The 20,154-nt window shown below is 38.5% G+C and overlaps 1 protein-coding gene across 2 annotated transcripts; it reads right to left on the bottom strand.

Annotated features, from left to right (window-relative positions):
* Positions 1–7,489: 7,489 nt before the first annotated feature.
* On the bottom strand, positions 7,490–19,238 carry blm (BLM RecQ like helicase). 2 transcript variants are annotated; one of them, XM_072694622.1, is made up of 21 exons: positions 18,704–19,238; positions 17,623–18,377; positions 17,363–17,504; positions 17,118–17,155; positions 16,089–16,209; positions 15,140–15,825; positions 14,865–15,041; positions 13,896–14,014; positions 13,655–13,768; positions 13,442–13,540; positions 13,206–13,354; positions 12,669–12,775; positions 12,407–12,567; positions 10,490–10,685; positions 10,009–10,199; positions 9,701–9,845; positions 9,422–9,621; positions 8,996–9,191; positions 8,571–8,693; positions 8,121–8,316; positions 7,490–7,878 (listed from the first exon to the last, which is right to left on the bottom strand). In XM_072694622.1, exons 1-21 carry the CDS (start codon positions 18,802–18,804, stop codon positions 7,692–7,694), a joined length of 4,203 nt encoding a protein of 1,400 aa, XP_072550723.1. In that variant the 5' UTR covers positions 18,805–19,238; the 3' UTR covers positions 7,490–7,691. The 2 variants fall into 2 exon arrangements, with proteins under 2 accessions (XP_072550723.1, XP_072550724.1); XM_072694623.1 differs by lacking the exons at positions 7,490–7,878; positions 8,121–8,316; positions 8,571–8,693 and having other exon boundaries at positions 9,101–9,191; positions 9,391–9,621.
* Between the last annotated feature and the right edge of the window lie 916 nt (positions 19,239–20,154).

Raw genomic sequence — 20,154 nt, 5'->3', positions numbered from 1 at the left:
TTTTGGTCTTTTTCATAGGCTTCTCTTGCTTCTTCTTCTTCGTCTTCTTTTACAAAGATCCAAAGGCCAGCGCCTCAGTCACTTTGCTTAGAGCGTCTGCTTTGAAACGAGATCCTCTGATTTTATGGGGGTTAGACACGCGTCGACCCAGAGGGCGCATGAGCACGCGACAAAGCGCGGACAGACCCCTTCCCTCTTGACTGGCCATACATCCTCGAACCGCTTTATCTGGCACAGCAGAAACAACATCTTTAGCGATGTTCTGAGCAGCTTTCTGGAGGTGTGGACGGACTAGACTGAAACCTTTTTAAACAGCGGAACGGCCAACCTATACAAGCCCCGGAAAAGATTCCCTATACATTTCCCGTATTGAACAGTGCACCGCGAAACCCCGGTAATCCTCCCCTTCCCGCTTGATTAGCGTAATATTCCACGTAGTGCAAGGCATCGGGAAAATAAACGGTCATTTTGTTTGTTAGTTTTAACTGACTGGTGACTTTCCCCAAGGTCGAATTTCACGTTTTGATTTTGATCTGTCTTTATCTCGAAATTTCGTAAAAAGCTCTTTATACAGGCCGGATGCTAGCCCCTGTGCGTAGCGACCCACTGATGTTCCGTTCAAGCTTAGCTCCCTAGGTTTCCACCAGCCTCAGGTGGGTTTGTTGTTTTCGCCCACGTTACTTTGTCACGTGTTTGTTTTGTTTCTCAGTTTGCCCTGTACTTTGCTGCCATTACGTTTACGTTATCCCGTCTTTTGTGTTAATAAAATCTCTTGCATCGCACCATCCCTGCGAGTGTTCACCCGTCATTGTCTGACCTAGCCAGTCATGACACAGACCATATGATGTCACGTCTTTGGAAGCTTCTGATTGGTTTGTTGGCAATATCTGAGTTAATTAGAGACACACTGGTGGATGTATTTTAAGGCACATCCAAGATCATCCAAGATATCAGAAAGAGAATTGTGGACTTGCACAAGTCTGGCTCATCTTTGGGTGCAATATCCAGATGGCTGAAGGTGCCTCGTTTATCTGTACAAACAAGTCAGGAAGGAGACAGGTTCTGTATAAGATATGAACGTGCTTTGGCCCAAAATGTGCATATCAATCCAAGAACAAAAACAAAAGACCCTGTGAAGATGCTGGCTGAAGCTGGTAAGAGTGTGTCATTATCCACAGTGAATCGAGTACTGTATTGACATGGGCTGAAAGGCCACTCTGCCAGGAAAAAGCCATTACTCCAAAAGAAACAGATTAATGTTTGTAAATACACACAGGGACAAAGACCTTCATTTTTGGATTTCAAATGATTTTTTTTATGTCCTGTGGTCTGACGAAACTAAAATGTAACTGTTTGGCCATAATGACCATCGTTACATTTGGAGGAAAAAGGAGGAAGCTTGCAGGCCTGAGAACACCATCCCAACTGTGAAAAACCGAGAGGTGGCAGCATCATGTTGTGGAGTTGTTTTGCTGCAAGGGGGACTGATGCACTTCACAAAATCACGCATCATGAGGAAAGATTACATATAAACATTATGTGGAAATACTGAAGCAATATCTCAAGACATCAGCCAGGAAGTTAAAGCTTGGGCGTAAATGGGTCTTTCAAAAGGACAATAAGCATACTGCCAAACTGGTTACAAAGAGGCTTAAGGATAACAAAGTCAATGTTTTGGAGTGGCCATCACAAAGCATTGATCTCAATCCTATTGAGTATTTATTGGCAAAGATGAAAAGGCATGTGCAAGCAAGGCGGCCTACAAGCATGGCTTAGTTACACTAGTTCTGTCAGGAGGAATGGGCCAAAGTTACTGCCAACTATTGTGAGAAGCTTGTGGAAGGATATCCAAAACATTTGACCCAAGTCACACAGTTTAAGGGCAATGGTACCAAATACTAATGAAATCTATTTAAACTTTTGACTTTGAAGAAAGTAATAAAAATTACCTTTAGAAAATCCTATTCTGGCATTTAGTATAATAGAAATAATTTTGGTAATCCTAATCTTCCTCTTCCTCTTCATAAATGGTTTTAAAATGTTTTTTTATGGATGCAATTTTTTATGATTTATGTTACTGAATACATGAAATATTTTTTTTTTGCTACAGATGCTACAAACCATACAGATGCTACTAACCATACATAATTATATGTTGTATTAATAATACAAAACATGCTATATATATGTTTAATCTGTCAGGCCCTTGTTATTGCACCCTCCCCCGGGGCCTCTCGAGCCGCCGCCCACAGGCCGAAATAAGGACTTCCGTTGCACTCCCGTATTGTTTGTATTCATTGCTGTTCATTTGTGTTCATTCACGATTCATTGTCTGCTCATGTGTTTCACCTGGGACTGGGAGTATTTAAGGGGCTCTACTGCTACCATTCACCGTTGCCGTGAATTGAATCTTCAGAATTTCTGGTGGCGTGTTCAGGTTGGCAAGAGTTCTGTTCTTAGTCAGGAGGATTCATGTATTTCTAGAGGCAAACGAGGTACAGTCGCTTCCTGTTGATGTTTCTAGGCAACCTTAGTTCTAGGCAGTCTCTGCTAGTTCAGGTTGGGTTGGCCTTGTTTTCTAGTCAGTCAGCACGGCTCTGCCCTTAGGTTATATCATACCTTTTCTGCCCAAGCTAGGCTTGTGGCTTTATGTTTAGTCCCCCTTTTAGTTCACCCCTTTGTCATTTTCCCGTTCAGCTCCCTAACTCCTCCCAGTCCCAGGTTCATTGTGTTCACCCTTTTGTTTGTCACATTTTGATTCTGTTCACTGCCCTGTTGCTGCCCTTAGTTTTTCATATCCCTCTGTTGGTATCTTTGTTTATGTTAATAAACTATCTTGCTTTTAGTCCATCTCTGCGAGTGTTCATCCCTTCTTGTCTGGCTGCACACGCCATGATATAATCAACGTAGTTAAATACATTTACGTAAAAAACATGATAAATGTGGATATGGAGTAATGCGTTTTTTTGTCTACATCAAAATATATATAACATGAAATAGATGAAAATGAGAAATGACAACAAAATGACAGCATTCTTTCTTGACGTACATCAGCTTTCTTGACGTATGACCTCAGCTGTTTGCACCTCCAGCTGAACTCTGTAGGTGTTATCATGGTCCGTGTAGCGTGATGATCAAGAATGCGTTATTGTTGAAAGGCGGACCTCACCTTATCAGTCCACTTTTCCTTACAGACACAGAGAAGCTTGAATCGTGAACGGTGGGTCTCGTGTTTCGTGTCTTAACCAGCATAGAATAGATTTCACCAACCTGTTTTGTTATCACAAAGCAGCTTTATTTAATCAGTAATTAGTAAAAGACAGAAAAAAGAAAAATAAATGACATAAAAAGAGTGGCAAGGAAAAACTCCCTCAGAGCTGGAGGAAGCAGCCGACGCAGCAGGCTGGTCGGAACTCAGCAGGCAGTCTTCCAGCAGGGAGGGCTGGGTCACCATTTACTCAGAGAAGGTAAAGAAACAGAGTTAGTTCTGAATGGATTTAGAAAGAGCAGAAAATGTTAAGCAGTATCAGAGTGTGTCTGATGACTTCGGCAGGTCTGACTATAACAGCGTAGTTAAAAGGAGAGAGCCAGAAAATAACACAGACACAGGAGCACACTGCTCAGTGTCCATCTGCTCCGCCGTACACAAACCTGAGTGATTGCAAGCAGCGAGACAACAGCTCCAGCATCTCAGTATACTACAATTCCCTCTGTCCGCGAACCCCTGGACCTACAATCTTTATCTAAGGGGAAACATTATTTACCAAAAGCTAAACTAAACAGATGGGTTTTCAGCATAGATTTAAAGATTAATACTGTCTGAGTCCCGAACATTAAATTATTGGTTATTCCAGAGTTGGGGGGCTTTATAAGAAAAGTTTTTTTGGATTTTGGGAACTACTAAGAGCCCAGCACCCTGAGATCTAAGTATACTGGGTGGTTCATAGTATGTAATAAGATCTCGCAGGTACTCAGGAGCCATGTAGGGCTTTGTATGTTAATAGAAGAATTTTGTAGTCAATTTTGTAGTCAATAGTGCTGATAGAACTGGACTGATATGGTAATTTTTTCTAGTTTTTGTAAGGACCCTGGCTGCAGCATTTTGAACTAGTTGAAGTTTATTGAGGTTAATGCTGGAACAACCTGACAAAAGTGCATTACAGTAATCTAGTCTTGAGGTAATAAAAGTGTGTACTAGCTTTTCTGCATCCTGTAGAGATAAGGAATTTCTTAGGTTGGCAATAATGTTCCTAAGATGCATAAAGGCTGTCCTACTAATATTAGCTATATGTTATTATTAGCTAATGATAGATCTGAATAGAATATGACGGTAAGATTTTTAGCTGTTAGACCAGGAATAATGGAAGCATCAGCCAAGTCTAACATTAAGTCTGAGTTTATTTCTAGTGTCTTTTGGACCTAAAAGGAGAACCTCGGTTTTGTTACTGTTAAGAAGAAGGAAGTTATGTGACATCCAGAGGTTCTTTACACAGTCCTTGATTTTGGCCTGACATTTTCTTCCTTGAAAAATCAAAAGGAATATTTTTATTTAAATAATATTATTAATATTATTGTAAAAATGTCATTAGGTACAAGTCTATTCTACCACAATAGATTTTATACACCAAATAATTTATCCCTCCAGTTTAATTTGGCAGTGCAGTGGTTTCTCAGAGGGATCTGCCCCAGGACACTACACATTCCGGGCATCAGAGGTCAGCATCGCCAGAATTTTAGTTAATGCTCCACTTCCCGTCCCTCTCACCTGAATCCCTTTTTTCTGCAATTACCTTCCCTTTAAAAAGTTGTTCCTGCCGCTTCAGTTTTGCGGAGCATTAACAGATGTCATCTTTGTAATCTTTGGGTGTGCGCTGTCAAGGCAAATATGTGGACTGTTTTATGTTATTTTTACTGTTTTTCAGTTTTTCTCCTGCTCCCTGAATCTTTTTTGACCTTCCTGCTCCATGGTTGTGAACTCTGGGTGGTGGTACTTGTGTCTTTTGTACTCTTAATGGACTTTCTCAGTGAAGCTTTTTGAGATGTTTTTTAGTTTTTGACTTTTGCATTTTGTTCTTAAAGCAATTTACAATGATTCCAGTTAATTAGTTTTTTAAATGTTATGCTTATTTCTATGTTTAACACTACTCACAAAAAAACAAGCAAATTTTAACATGTCTGTCAGTGTATAATGTACACACACAAAACAAAAAATAAAAAGCAAAGCAATAAATCATGTTCATGTTAAAGTGCACAAGCAACGACAGGATTTGTCATAAAGAATTAAAGCTCTAGTATGAAATACTAGACTCAGACTTAAGTAGAAGTGCAAGTGCGCTATCTAAAAAGTGACTTGAGTAGAAGTGTTCTTTAAGCACCATACATAAGTGGAAGTACTGAAGTATTCAACATTTACTTAAGTATTGCAATAAGTTTATTCTAAAATTTACTACTTAAGTACTGTAAGTACTAGTATTGTGTTATGTAGTTATTATATAATATAGATTACATATCATTGTTTATATTATTTTAAATGCTAAGACTGTCACAATTCCTTTATCTGTGGTACAAGGACAATTAACTTCATTTAACTTAATTGAGTCTTCAATTAACTCTCTAAACAAACTTGCCCAAAAGAAAGGCTAAACAGAATTGACACCATCTAGTGGCAACACAATCAAAAAAGGTGAATTGATTCTGGGAATATATGGTTGCTGTCACAAGTGACACAAAAGGCATATTTCATCAAGTTCGCCTGCTGCCTGACCATTACTCAAGTTCCTTTGGTGTAATGCAGCAGGAGGCCCCGGAAACCGTGTACGAGTTCTCCCTTTTTGGTACTACTTTTTTGGTACTTGTGAGGGGGTGCACACTTCAGTAGAGAGCCACTTATTTACATGACATATACTTACTTTCAGAACATTGCAATGCAGCAACAGGCTAAAGAGCTGATTAATCAACTTCACACCCTCTTAGCAGTGGGAGGATTTGAACTATGAAAGTGAGCCAGCAATACCCTCTGTCATTTCCCAGTTGAGCCCAGATCAGCCAGTAATGAACTGTGACTTGCAGAGAATACATTGAATACATTAGGCCTCCACCTGGATTTGCCATGGAGCAACAAGTTCCCACTACTGACTTTGGAAGGTCTTGGCCATTCACTACAACCCGCTGGGTAATACTAATGTAATAATAATAATAATTACAACCAGAGCCAAGATACTAGTCTGACAGTTGTGAGGCAAAAGGCAATATTGTGATGATCCCAATCTTTCAACCAATCTTCTGTCCTGGTACAACTGTAATGAAAAGTTGCAACACTTGGTTAAAACCTCAATTCCAAGGTGTTATGTCTGCGCTGTAGTGGATACCACTGAACAAGACTTTTATGTGTTTTTTGATGCTTTGAAAAATGCATATGGATCTGTTGGCTATATGCACACTGAATATCATTGTGGGAATGTGGAGGAATTGCACAGTGCCAACTGTCAGTACTTAAATTGGAACCTTGTGCTTCTCTTACTGATGACAATCTGGCAAAGGTATTTGAAAAGAAATTCACTTTGGAATTCTGAAAAGGAATCTGCAGTGCCGATCCTTCATGGGGCAGCCAATCTGTCAAGTAATCTGTTTGCTCAGGAGTATGAAGAAGCAGAAATCATTTATTTTGGTTACATGTCTTTTTGTGTAGATGTTATCATCTTTCAAATTTATTTCAAAAACGGGAGAGGGGGGGCGGCTTTTTGATGCCTGCCGAAATTATACCCACCCCCATCTGTGGAGTACAGTATGGGAACTACATGGCCAGTTCTTTTTGATCAGTGAATTTTCCAGGATCTTCACAGCTCTCTCAGTGGTTTCTTGCTTTAGGACATTCCAAATTGTATTGTCTATTCTTTGTGCTTCTGCAATGGCTCATTTACCTTTTTAACACCAGATGCAATCTTTACAAACCAAGAGAAGACATTCTGAGCTATTAATTATTCTAATTAATCTAAATTAAACAGACTCTCCTGGGTAAAAAGAAACACCTGACTGTCACATGTTCCATTTTGATGACTTGAAACTTGGGTGGTTTCAAACAGGTGTCATGTTTATATGTCATGTATATATATATATATAACAAAATGTTTTGATGTGTATCTGGCATACACTCCAGAGATAAGAGGGAGCAGATGACATAATTCTTGCAGGCATCAAAACAGGATTGCCAAAATTCTACTCGCCTGACAAAACCCCACCAGTTATAGCTACAATGAAATGAAGGTGTCATCTACACTTCCAAACATGTCACCAACATAGATTAGATACATTAAAGTGTATCAGGTTTTATACTCCAGAGATAACGAAAGGGGGAGTATAATTACAAAATAGGAATTCTACTTCCCCTCACAAAATCCATCCTGTAGAAGCTATCAATAAAGTGCATGCATAATGAATCAAGTACTAAACACTAGACAGCTGTAACAGTTGACACCAGAGAAACACAGTATTTACATGTATTGCTTTAATGGTGAGTTAAAACTCAAAACATAGAAGCTAACTGCTCCCTTAAACAATGCAGTATAATACTAGGAACAAATGCAAAAGAGCACATCCACAAAAATAATACATATAAACTTTACAATAATGTGAACATACATAAAAGTGACAGAACACAGGTTAGTGTGAGAAACCATCCGTAGTATGTGGACTCAGCTGAGATTAGAGAAGGTAGATTTGAGAAATGGCCGGGCCGCACTCTGGGGTGTAGGCAGGGCCATGACACCTGGTCTTCTCCCTGATGGAGCTGAAGGTGCAGGCCTGTAGGAGCCTCGTCCTGCTCCGCTGCCTACACCTTTATATCCTCCTTTAGATGAAGACCAGCTCCCACTATTCCTGCTGCAAAAAGTGAATGCAAAGGATTTAAGTTTCTTTTTAAATAATTTAATTTCTAAAGACTAAATCAGTGATTTTGACCATCACACTATTCAAACTGTTTTTATACTTAAAACATTCACACGTCACGCAGCCCAATTTAGGGGAGCATTTAAATTGGTAATGCAGTGGTTTCAGAGTTAGAATCATAGTCTTAAAGTGACATGAAAATACTTCATGTGACTTGCTCTAAAACAAACACTGACCTTTTGAAGGAGTTCTGGTTGTTGTAACCCTTCCGCCTTTTGGTTTTCCTTGAGAAGGGCACTTTCTTTCTCTTTTCTCCTTGGCCTGTGCTGCTTCTGAAATAAGCTGATGAGCAGTCCTCGTCCTCATACAGATCATTCTCTGGATAGATGCGTGTTGTGTCAATCCACTCAGAGCTCTCACCCTGCTCCTCAGCTTGAAGGAGAAATAAATAAAATAGTTGAACCAAGACCTTCATGTTAAAATGTGTTATAATCGTGTCTCCACACCTTCATTTAACAAAGAGAGATCGCTGAAAGATAACCCATTTGACAGAGTTATGTTGCAGTAACTTTGATTACAAATTTCAAATGTACACAATTTACTTAAACTGTGAAGTTATAACTTTTCCCCATAATCACAGGGCAGGTATGTCACATGCTATTTATTTTTGTTACTCAGAAACTCACTAGGCAGCTGCCATTCAGAGTATTTCTGCAAAAGTTCAATAAACTCTGCTCCATATTTGTCCAGCTTGTCCTCAGTCACACCGTCAATCTGCAGCAGCACCTCAGGGTCAGGAGATAAAGTCTCTGCGCAGAACAGTCAACACAATGCTCAATGCACCACTAAGGGCATAAACAATATAAATGTTTCTCACAACCTTGCATATTTATTTAAAAATGCAACTAGCAACAGTTACCAAAGAGAAACCTTGGTTTCAATTAAAATAAAAGAAATATGCAAGACATATGTATTAACCTACTGTGTTAGAGAGAGATTATTTAGATATATTTGAATATGTTCAAAATATGTCTCATATATATACTATATATATGTCTCATATATATACACTATAGCTATGACAGGGTGTTAGGAATCCATGTGGGCTCACCAGCAATCTTTTTCAAGGTGCTTGTGGAGAAGATATTGTAATAGTGAAGTCCAAACACTTTGCCCAGCTTTTTACACAACTCAATCAGCTCTTCCAGGCACTTTGTGACCATCTCCTCTCTCTTAGAAACATTCTTGGTTACAGATGCTTTGTGTTTTCTGATGCTAGAGGCACTCTCAGTCTCATGAAATACCACCTGCAACGAAAACACATTAAAAGCAAAAGGTCACCTAAAAAAGATTTTAAATGAATACATAAATAAAAAGTCTGAGCAGACAAACTAGTACTGTATAAAATGAAACCACAATTACATGTCTGCATTAGCTTGTATCCACTGTCAAATGTAGCTAAAACCAGCACTTCCAAATAAAATGGTTAGGCATGATCAAACATACTTAAAGTTTAGTAAACATCTGTAGTCCCAACCTGCAAGCTGCCACTTAGAACATTCATGGCTTTATGGCCAGCTGAAATGTAGGCCACAGCCTGTCCGTTATTGGTAATGTACAAATCCTCCATCAGAATGTGGTCCAGCACAAGTTTTTTAAAAAGCCTGTCAGCATTGTGTCTGGAGTAGGCTGCACCCATCCTGTACATGCCTGATTGGATCCGTGCGTTTTTAGAGCCTGAAAAGAAATCACTAGTAAGACCCACTATATATTAATTATCAATGGAATTAAGACCATTAACTTATGACCCTCTTACCTATGAAAATGTCAACCAACATGTTCAGAGTAAGTCTATTTTGCTGTGAAGATTTGCCATATCTGCCACCAACTTTCTCACAGTTCTCCTGCACAAACCTCACAATCTTCTTCACATCCTCAGTCACATTTCTGGCTTTATATTGCTGAAAATACACTTCATTTAGATTCAATGTTCAGAAGGTATGACTATGAAAGAGGAGCATAATTCTACAAAAACTTGCCGAACAATGTAAAACCTTGCACACTACATGTCAAAACTGCACCAGTTTACTTCAGTGAATACTGATGAATAAATATGGTTCTTACATGTGGTCTGGCACAATTGTCACAGATGACTTCGGGATGCTCTTTACAGTAGTCAGCGTTGAATTTGTGCTCGGCAAAATAGGCAAGAAGCTGTATCCTTCTACACTCTGCCACATTCTCACAGAAATGAACCATGCTGTGAAGGTTGTTAATGTGGGTTGCTCTAGAATGGTGGTTGCCATCCTTATCCACTGCAATGACATAATGCATTTTAATATGATTGATTGCTACAATGTCTGTTCAAACATGGTGAAGCACCTGAGGCTAATAATGTCTCTCAAGTCAGTATTTTATATATATATATATATATATATATATATATATATATATATATATATATATATATATATATATATACACACATACACACACACACACACACATACATACATACATACATACACACACACACACACACACGTACATAAACACTACATCCTTCCTATACACTGTACAATGACAAAATGAAGGAAGTACATACTGGCAATTAGTCTTTTGATGCGGATAACATCGTTGTAGGAATAGAAGAGAACACAGTGGGAGATCTCCCCATCTCTGCCAGCTCTACCGGATTCCTGGTAGTAGCCCTCAACTGACTTGGGCAGACTGGCATGGATCACATAGCGCACATCAGGCTTGTCAATGCCCATGCCAAAAGCAATGGTGGCACACATAACCTGTTGAGATACAGTAATAATTCAACAAATGTGTGAAAAAAACACATTCACTGGTTTAGTAAAACTAGCTACTTGGGATACACAGCATTCTTAAATGAAATGAAATAAAAACCAATTACATTAAATAACGGTTTTATTCGAATATACTTAAAATGGGTGCTGGTTTAAAGAGGAAAAAATCTTCGCAATCTGAAGTGTACTAAAATATAGCATTTACTTCTAATGAGTTATAAATGATAAATCAATAAAAGGACATTTTAGCACTGTTGCTCCCACATAAACATTATGCTCCTCTAGAGTACATCAAATGTCAGTATAAAATATCAGTTTAAAATTATGGACAAATACACTGCTCAAAAAAAACAAAGGCAACACTAAAATAACACATCCTACATCTCAATTAATTAAATATTCCAGTTGAAAATCTTAATTCATAACATAGTGGAATGTGTTGAGAACAAAATAACAAAAATGATTAATGTAAATCAAAATTATCCCATGAAGGTGTGGATTTGAAAAGATACTCAAAATAAAAGTGGAAATTCCAACAACAGGCTGCTCCAACTTCAGTGGAAATTCATCAAGTTAAAACGAGGCTCATATGACCTCCCTACAACTCCTGGAGATGCTCCTGACGAGGAGGCGGATGTTCTCCTGAGGGATCTCCTCCTAGATCTGGATTAAAGCATTAGTCAAACCTCCTGGACATTCTGTGGTATGAAACGAGACGTCTCAGATGTGCTCGATTAGATTCAGGGTTTGGGGATTAGCAAAAATGCCTTTATCATGCAGGAACTGCTGACACACTTCAGTCACTTGAGGCCTAGCATTGTAGCATGCATCAGAAGGAACCCAGAGCTCACTGCACCAGCATATGGTCTCAAAATGTAAAATCGCCTTGCACGGTGTTGGGCTGTAAGCACAAGCCCCATTTGTGAACGTCGGGCCCTCATACCACAATAATGGAGTTTATTTCTGACAGTTTGAGAAGAAACATGGATATTAGTGGCCTGCTGGAGGTCGTGTTGCAGGGCTCTGGCACCGTTCCTCCTAAAGGTAGTGGTCCTGCTGCTGGGATGCCTCCTGGTATCTGCTCCATGCTCTGGACACTGAGCTGACAGACACAGGAAACCTTCTTGTCACAGCTCACATTGATGTGCCATCCTGGATGAGCTGCACTACCTGAGCAACTTCTGTGGGTTGTAGACAATACATCATGCTACCCCTAAGGGGGGAGAGCACTGACAATATGCAAAAGTGAATATCACATCAGTGAACATCAGCCAGAATGGATAAGAACAGAGAAATGGTCTGTGGTCACTCCGGTGGTCTTGCTAATTGCCTCTCTTTTCTGCATGTTGTCTGTACCACTTGCACAACAGCAGGTGAAACTGATTCACAATCAGTGTTGCGTCCTAACTGGGCAGGTTAATTTTACAGAAGTGTGACTGACTTGGAGTTGCATTGTGGTGTTTAAGTGTTCCCTTTATTTTTTGAGCAGTGTATGAACATCTGGCCAATAACAATGTGTTTATCTGCAATCATCTTATTATCCCAAAATTATTAAAGTCCAATATCATAGTGCATCTCTGCTTTAACCAGCAATTAATTTGGTGATGCAAAGTGACTGCCTAAAAATGATCAGTAAATAATTGTAATTTAAATCAGGACCAGTAATACGCTGCGCCAAAACATTACATTATACAAAGAAATGTTCTTACTTGGCATCTATCCTGGTTGATCCATTTGTTTTGAACATATTCTCTGTCGCTGTCATTTAGCCCTGCATGGTAAGCCAGTGCTGCAATTCCTGCTCTCTGAAGACTATCTGCCATGGTATCACAGTCATTCCTAGACAAGCAGTACACAATCCCAGAGTCACCTATATAGAAAGCATTTATTAGTGAACAAAAATAATTACAATGGAGCCATTCTTTTGTTTAATTTAATCTAATCTACATAACATAAAAATGCCACACTCACGTGGATAATGTTTCTTGATCCAGTTAATGCAGTCCTCGTCTACTTTCTTGGGTTTTTTAGGTAGTACAGAATATTTGAGATTGTGTCTGTTGAAGCTCATTGTGAATCTGTACAAATAACAAGACTGACTCACACTCACTCACTACTGATAAGCTCACTGCCATACAGTAATGAGCATGTGTACATGAGGTATAGATGTTATAGTTAGAGTTTTGTTATAAGCACAGCATACAACCTCATATCTGCATTTTTGCAGTTTTTCCACTTTGATCATTTATGAATCTGATCATGATGAATAGGCCAACAGAAACACTCAAATAACCTAGAATAAAATCTTTTAAACTTTTTTTGTAAAGCTTTTGTGAAGTTTTTTCATGACAGCAACAATATTAAGATTGTGACAAAGCATGGAGCAGCTACATCTGCAAGCAGGAACAGTTGACCTCAACACTACTACAATGAGAGATCCCTAAAAAGAGAACCAACTAATAAAGATGTTTAAAAGTGCATCAATCGCTGTCCAAGATTAAGACTTACACTTGAGGCCGAATCATAGCCAGCTGATTGAGGATATCCTTCTGCACACGAGGTGTGGCAGTTGCTGTCAGTGCCATGACAGGAACATTGGGAAACTTCTGCCGTAACTCATGTAAACGCTTGTAGTCTGGCCTGAAGTCATGTCCCCACTACAAAAAAGAAAACACTATTACATCTTAAATATGCTACTTTTTTTATTTTATTTTTTTACAACAAGCTAACTGGTCACTGTATACCTGGCTGACACAGTGGGCTTCATCAATGACAAAACGAGCAAGCAGGTTTCTCTCAAACAGATTCTGCAGAGCACTTATCATCCTCCCACTTGCAGATATCTAGGCATAAAAAACAAAAAAAACATCCAACAATTATGAGCCCACTGGTTTATTAACTGTAAAAAACATTAATAACTTCAGTCTAAATGTACATTTTGAAACTGAAGTAACAACCTTTTCAGGAGTGGCATAAAGGAGTTTGATGATGGGATCTTTCTTAGAAAGTTGCATGTAGATTCGCCCAGCTTCGCTGTCACTTTTATCCCCCGATAAGCTAGTTGCAGGGATCTAAGAAAGTACAACACGAAAAATGTCTTCTTCAGTAACAAAACCATCATATTACTCTTAATATTGCAATAATACAAATCTGAAAAGAACACATATTTAAAGCAGTTATTTTAAAGAAAAATCTTACATCTAATGTGGCAAGTTTCTGGACCTGGTCCACAATTAGGGAACGTAGAGGGGATATCACCACAGTCACTCCAGCAGAAACACAGGCAGGAAGCTGGTAGCAGAGGCTTTTGCCCCCTCCTACAAGATTTTTAAAATTTCAGATGAAATTTCAAATATGAAATAACATTCAGAGAACATAACTGTCTATTATATAGTAAAGACTACTACAGTGTGCAACATTTGCTGCATCATCAGTTTAAAAGTGACAGTCAACATTGTATTTGCAAAGTACATGTTCTAGGTAAGTGGGCGTTAAACAAATCCTTGTCACCATACCGCACTATTAGGCCCTGAATATTTTTAATTTCCACCAAGACATTGAAAAATTGTCAAGTAAGTTCTGTAAAACTTGTATTTTTACTTAAAAAGTAAGTAAAATCCAACAAAAGGTGTGTTACAAAAAGAGTAACAGCAGCATTAATATTATTAGGAACACTATACTGGACTCCATTTGCCCTCAAATAGCATGGAACATTCTGGGTAAACCTGCAATAGCATGGAACATTCTGGGTAAACCTGCCCTGTTTGTCAGTTATTATTGGTTGAGTTACAACATTTTATGCTGCAGGCTTTTTAACACATCTATCCACTTCTCTTTAAGTGGACAAGAAGCCAGTCAATGTTTACATAAGTTTCCATATTACCATCTCACACCTTGTCGAACATTACTCCCATCAATATTCTGTTTACACTGAGTGGTCTATATCAGCATCCCACAAACGTGGCTCCTTTGACCAAGGGTGCCTGCAGCTAACTGTGTCATAGCGTGAACATTACCTGAAACTGCTTGCATGTATGTGCACAACTGTATGCACTGCTACCACATGATTGGCTAAAATAGATAACTGGATGAATGTGTCCAGGTGCTCCTGATAAAGCGCACAGTGAACAGTTATCATTTGATATAAGGTCATGCTGCAATTCAAACCTGTAGGCATCAGGACAAATGTGTCCTCTCCCACCATCGTAGCATTGATGGCTTCTAGCTGATTGAAACGGAACTGATGAAGACCAAATCTCTTGTGGAAGATCTTCATCATCTCTGAGGAGTGAGGAAAGTTGAAGCCCCTGAATCGGTCATGTGCTGGATTTCCATATGTAACCTCTGTTAAGACGCAAGTACATTTAACTGTTAATACTAGACCACAAAACTAAAACCATAATCAAAAACATCCAAATATAGGTCTTCTCTAAGATACTGACCAGGAGAGGCTGGCTGCGTAGGTTTTACAACTGCAGTGGGTGTCGTAACAGTCTTTTTCTCACAGGTCTTAGATGGTCCTCCTTCATAAACTGGCTGCGGGAGGGCATCGGAATTTTGCTTTGAAGCTAATGAATCCACAGGTTTGTCGTAGTAATCTGGAATATCACTCTCATTGAAGTAATCAATGTCAAAGTCATCAATGTCAAAGTTATCTGACCCGGTGTCCAGTTGTGAATCAACACAGGAAGACTCCAATGTGCTGCAGTTCTTTTTGTTGGCCTCTTTTGGCTTCTTGGGTGAGAAGAAAAGGTCGGTCTGTAGTAGAGCCACAGTCTGATCATTTTTCTGATTTAAAAGCATCCGTGATGACTCAATGTTGCCATTCTTCTTTTTGAGATATGTGTTTTCCTGGTTTCCATTTACAGCTGATTTGAGGGGAGGGCTGGGGTTCCAGGAGCCATTATTAATGCAATCTGAGTTTTCAAACACACTGTTGTTGTAATCTGCAGACATTGCAGAGGCAAAGTTCTTTAATTGAAAGCCTTGAATTATACTTTCTCTTTTGCCTGAGGTCAAAGGTGTAGTGACACCAAAACTCTCTCTGTGCACCAATTTGGACTCAATTGTTGCTCCACTTACTGACAGGGACTTTCCTGATGATGCAATCTCAGCCAAAATCTTTTTCCTGTGGAGAAGTAGAAATAGTAACTGAATAATTAAGGATGTCCCAATACACTTTCTATATAAAAATATTCTTATTGAATAATTACAACAACATTACAACAAGAAAAAAAAAGAAGATAAAAATTAAAGTAATTAAGTTATTTAAGTTGAATCAATTCATTTTTGCATGAAATTACATAAGGAAGGAAGCATAAATAAAATAAAAAAAAAAAAAATAATAATAATAAAAAAAGCTCTGAAATCAATACTTGTCTGGTTATTTACCTGTGGGCTCTATGTAACAGCAGTTCTGTGCCACAAGTTAGGGTTATGAGCTCATGCTCAGGGATACTGTCCACTTGAGAACAGATAGACTCCATGATACTAAGTAGAGTATAATCATGTCCTAAACAGATCAACAATTGAACAGGCTGGGTGAAAAGAGGCTTAAATACCAACAGGCCTATGCAAGGGTTTGGGCACCCTTGGTCAAATTGTAATGAGTAATAAACATAGTGTTTGGTTTTTTTAACAGGGTTGGAATACCATAAAACCCAGATTTTTCTTTAGGAATCGATAATTCCTTCAATTCTAGTACTTGATATTCTTCCCCCACTCCTCTTTGCATAAGGCTTCCAGTTCAGAGAAATGTATCATCTTAGATACACAGCTTTGTTTAAAGTCAATCCACAATTTTTATGATGTTTAGGTCAGGGGACTGCGAGTGATATTCCAAAAGCTTCAGTTTGTCTCTCTTCAGATTGTCCATGGTGGACATGGAGCTATATTTTTGGATCATCATCCTATTAGAAACAGTCAGGCTTCAGCTTCAGCCTTTTTAAATATGGTTAAAAATATGGATTAGCTGGTATTTTGTGGACACTATTTTTATTCCACATGTGCAATATTACTAACCCCACTGTTGACAACAATATTAAAGAATGACAAATACTCCCCCATGCATTACAACTGACAGTGTTCTTTTAAATAAATGCCTTAAATAAATGTTAAGTTTTGGGATGAGGTCACAATTATCATTTCTTTTGAATGACTCTCCCATGAAACATTATTTTTTTTATGTTATTAAAGACATCAGGATTTGCAGAAAATAGCTCTGTTTTATTAGCTACAAAAACTGTGTTTACCACTCAACATCAACATCACATAACATAATTTGGCCAAGGGTGCCCAAACTTTTGATGTCTCTAATAAACATTAACAACATAGTAATTTGGCAAAGGGTGCATGAACATTTGCATAAGACTGTACATGCAGAGCTAGAAATTAAACTGAAACTCAAACTGAAATTCATACCTTTCGAATCTTTTGCAGGAATATCTTTACCTGAAAGGCTTGAAATCGACAAATTTTTTTAACAAAATCAGATTTTTTAAGACAAGATAGAATATTTTGAGGATTCATTTGACATTTTACTGTTCGCAAAAAAAAAATAAAGAGGGTTACCCAATACAGATGCAACGTCTATCATTTGCTATAAGTATGAACACTGTTTTAGCTTTGCTTTATTTATTTTTTCCATATACATATGGAACAACTACCTTTTCTGAGTTGAAATAGGCAGACTCCTGTCTTCTTGTATAGGTGATGGTGGAATAAAATCCAAGTCATTTTCAAGCACATCCGGAGCCTGACTGTCATCTATGTTAATGATTTCTGGACCATTGCATTTAGGAACATTGTCTGTAAAGACAGAAAGAAAAAAAAAAGTTTTCACTAATATAATAAAAATAGAAACAAATCTGACAACACAAATCGATATGTATATGCACTCATCAAAAAATTAAAAAGAAATTCTGACCTGCTGAACACTTAGAATTCTCATCAGCTTTGTCAAGAGGTTTAACATTGTCAGTGATGCTCTCATTCTCATAGTCACCGAGCAGTGGCTTTAGCTGAACCACAGATAAACATCGCTTGATTGGCTTGACAGGTGAATCTTCCGACACCCCAGCTGAAAGTCCACATAGGGCATCATGTTGATCAGCACCAGAGGCATCTGTTGTAATTTCTAAAGCTTTCCCCAAATCAACAAATGATGGTCCTACAGGCAAACTTCCATTCACTGTTGAGTCGGCAGTTTTAATTGATATGTTTTTGACTGGTACAGGTGTCTTTTTCACTGGAATCTGAGAACTTTGCGATGACGCTCTTCCTTTTACAAGTGTTTCAAAATCATCAAAGTCATCCCAGTCATCCACAGCAACGGCATAGGAGCTGTTGCCCACAAATCCGTTTGCATTTCTACCGTCAATAGTATCAGTGGGGATGTCGTCTGATTTAGTTGAGGCCTTGATGACGGATGGGATCGGGGTAGATTTGCTCACTGCAAATGGGTTGGCTGATGGGTTGATGGATTGAGTCTTGATTTTGCTGGGTGCCCTGAAGAAATTAAATGTTGGAGGTGCTCTTTCAGGCTTCTTCGGAAAGGTCAGAAGATGTTTTGTTACTTTACAGCTGTGAGGAACATTATCACTCAAGTTTTCAATTATTTTCTTCTGAGGAACTACAGATTTGCTAATGGCTGATGCAGATGTCTTTTTGAAGCAAAATGCCCTAGAGTAGTAGAAGAAGATAAATGTTAGGAAAATAATTCTGAACAGTGCATAACCTTTTAACGTAGCTATGTGGATGCGAACCAGAGCCACCGAAGAGACAATCGACACATCGTCATTTTAACGTTGCTGACCCATTTTCAGTTTTGGAGGCTCAAGTACTCAGTACAATAAAGTCATCGGTAAACTGATTGGGCTAACCCTAGCTACAATGTATCGTGCAGACCCAGGAGTGTTTATTAAACGGCAAACTGTTGAAATGGATTTACGCAGTTTTGTTATGACTGAAGACCCAGAAATAACCCACAAATATAAGGTAAAACTTACCCAGGTCGTGGTTTCGCCAGAGACAGCTTGTTCTGAGCGGCACTAACTTTATTGTGCCTCTCCAGCTGCTCTTTTAAATTATTTTGAGGGAGAAAAGGCATTTGCGCGAAGAGGAAAGAAACATAGGCACAAACTAAATTAACAGTTCGCTAGCTAGCTATTTTACGTTGCCCACTTACTTGCCCAACGCAGCCGCAATCAGTAAACAAACAACGAAATTCGGCCAGCCAACTAAATAATAAACAATTACTTTACTGAAATTTGCAGGTTAACAACAGAGAAACAAAACTATCCGCTCTGCAGTCTGCTAGCTAACTAGCTAAGCTAACAATGTTAACAATGCTGATGTTTAGTTCTCTGTCGGTGTATCTTGGCACTACAGATATCCCATGTGTAATGTCCGGACCTGAAGAAAACTAAAAGCATGTTTCTTGCGATTAGGTTTTGAATTTTGAAAATATATAGCCGAACTCAGCATTCATACAACACTACAAACATACTGTGTGCTAATACGGAAGTTTACGTGTTTATCGCGGGTTACCTAGTCGTCCACCGATTGGTACGTCACAGTCTGACGAGTTCCCGCTTGTTTCGGTTGGTCCGCGCTACATCCAATCCAAAACAGCATGCTAGCACGGTAACTAGTATGGGAAATAGTAAATCACCATTAGAATAGACGTCAGATGGAGACCTACAAAATATTGATAAACACTCTTGGCTGTCTAATGACTATCTAATTTTATGTCATGCAATTTGATGAAATGAGAAAACGACGTTCACACTGGTCACATTGGTTCATTTTATATGTAATGTTGAGAATTGAAAAATATTTGAAAATGTAAATATTTCTTTGTGACTATTTTACTTTACAGTGCCCTGCAGCACCCTACAATGTATTTTCATTTGATATAGCATTTCATATCTGCTTGTTTGATTACAGATTTTAGAGGCATTAGATGCTTCAGACATCTGGCTTCTATTACCATCACCATGAACAATTATGACTCATTATGTTTGTGTAGAGCAATGCACAAGCTATGTTAGATATAACATTTATTTATTTACATCTTAGAAATGTACTGTAATTGCCCTAAAACTGTAATTGTTTGTCAACATTTGTTGACAAACATTCAGAGCATATGGAATTTAGCTAAACTATGTTTTTAAAAATACTTTACACATAAACAAAACTATATAATCTCAAGTTCTAAAAATCCACCATACCTTAAAAAAAAAAAAAAAAAAGAAAATATGGAAAATACATAGTACATCTCTTCCACCAGCCTGGACTGTTTACACAAGGCATACTGGACCCTGTTGCCAAATTCTGAACATACCCTCTGTGTACCTCAGCATTGAGATTCCAGGTTTGGTGAGCATTTACTGCCTCAGTTTTCTGTTTTTGGCTGACAGAAGAGAAACCTGGAATGGTCTTCTGCTGTTGTAGCCCA

The sequence above is a fragment of the Salminus brasiliensis genome, chromosome 13, assembly GCF_030463535.1.
Source record: "Salminus brasiliensis chromosome 13, fSalBra1.hap2, whole genome shotgun sequence".
Taxonomy (NCBI): domain Eukaryota; kingdom Metazoa; phylum Chordata; class Actinopteri; order Characiformes; family Bryconidae; genus Salminus; species Salminus brasiliensis.
Note: the sequence above shows the minus strand (reverse complement) of the source record. Positions and strands in the feature narration are given on the sequence as shown.

Coding starts and splice junctions, on each gene's coding strand:
- blm (XM_072694622.1), bottom strand. CDS start 18,804: ATGCCTTTTCTCCCTCAAAATAATTTAAAAGAGCAGCTGGAGAGGCAC. Junction 18,378..18,703: donor CTGGCGAAACCACGACCTGG/GTAAGTTTTACC, acceptor CTACTACTCTAG/GGCATTTTGCTTCAAAAAGA. Junction 17,156..17,362: donor CCTATTTCAACTCAGAAAAG/GTAGTTGTTCCA, acceptor GTCGATTTCAAG/CCTTTCAGGTAAAGATATTC.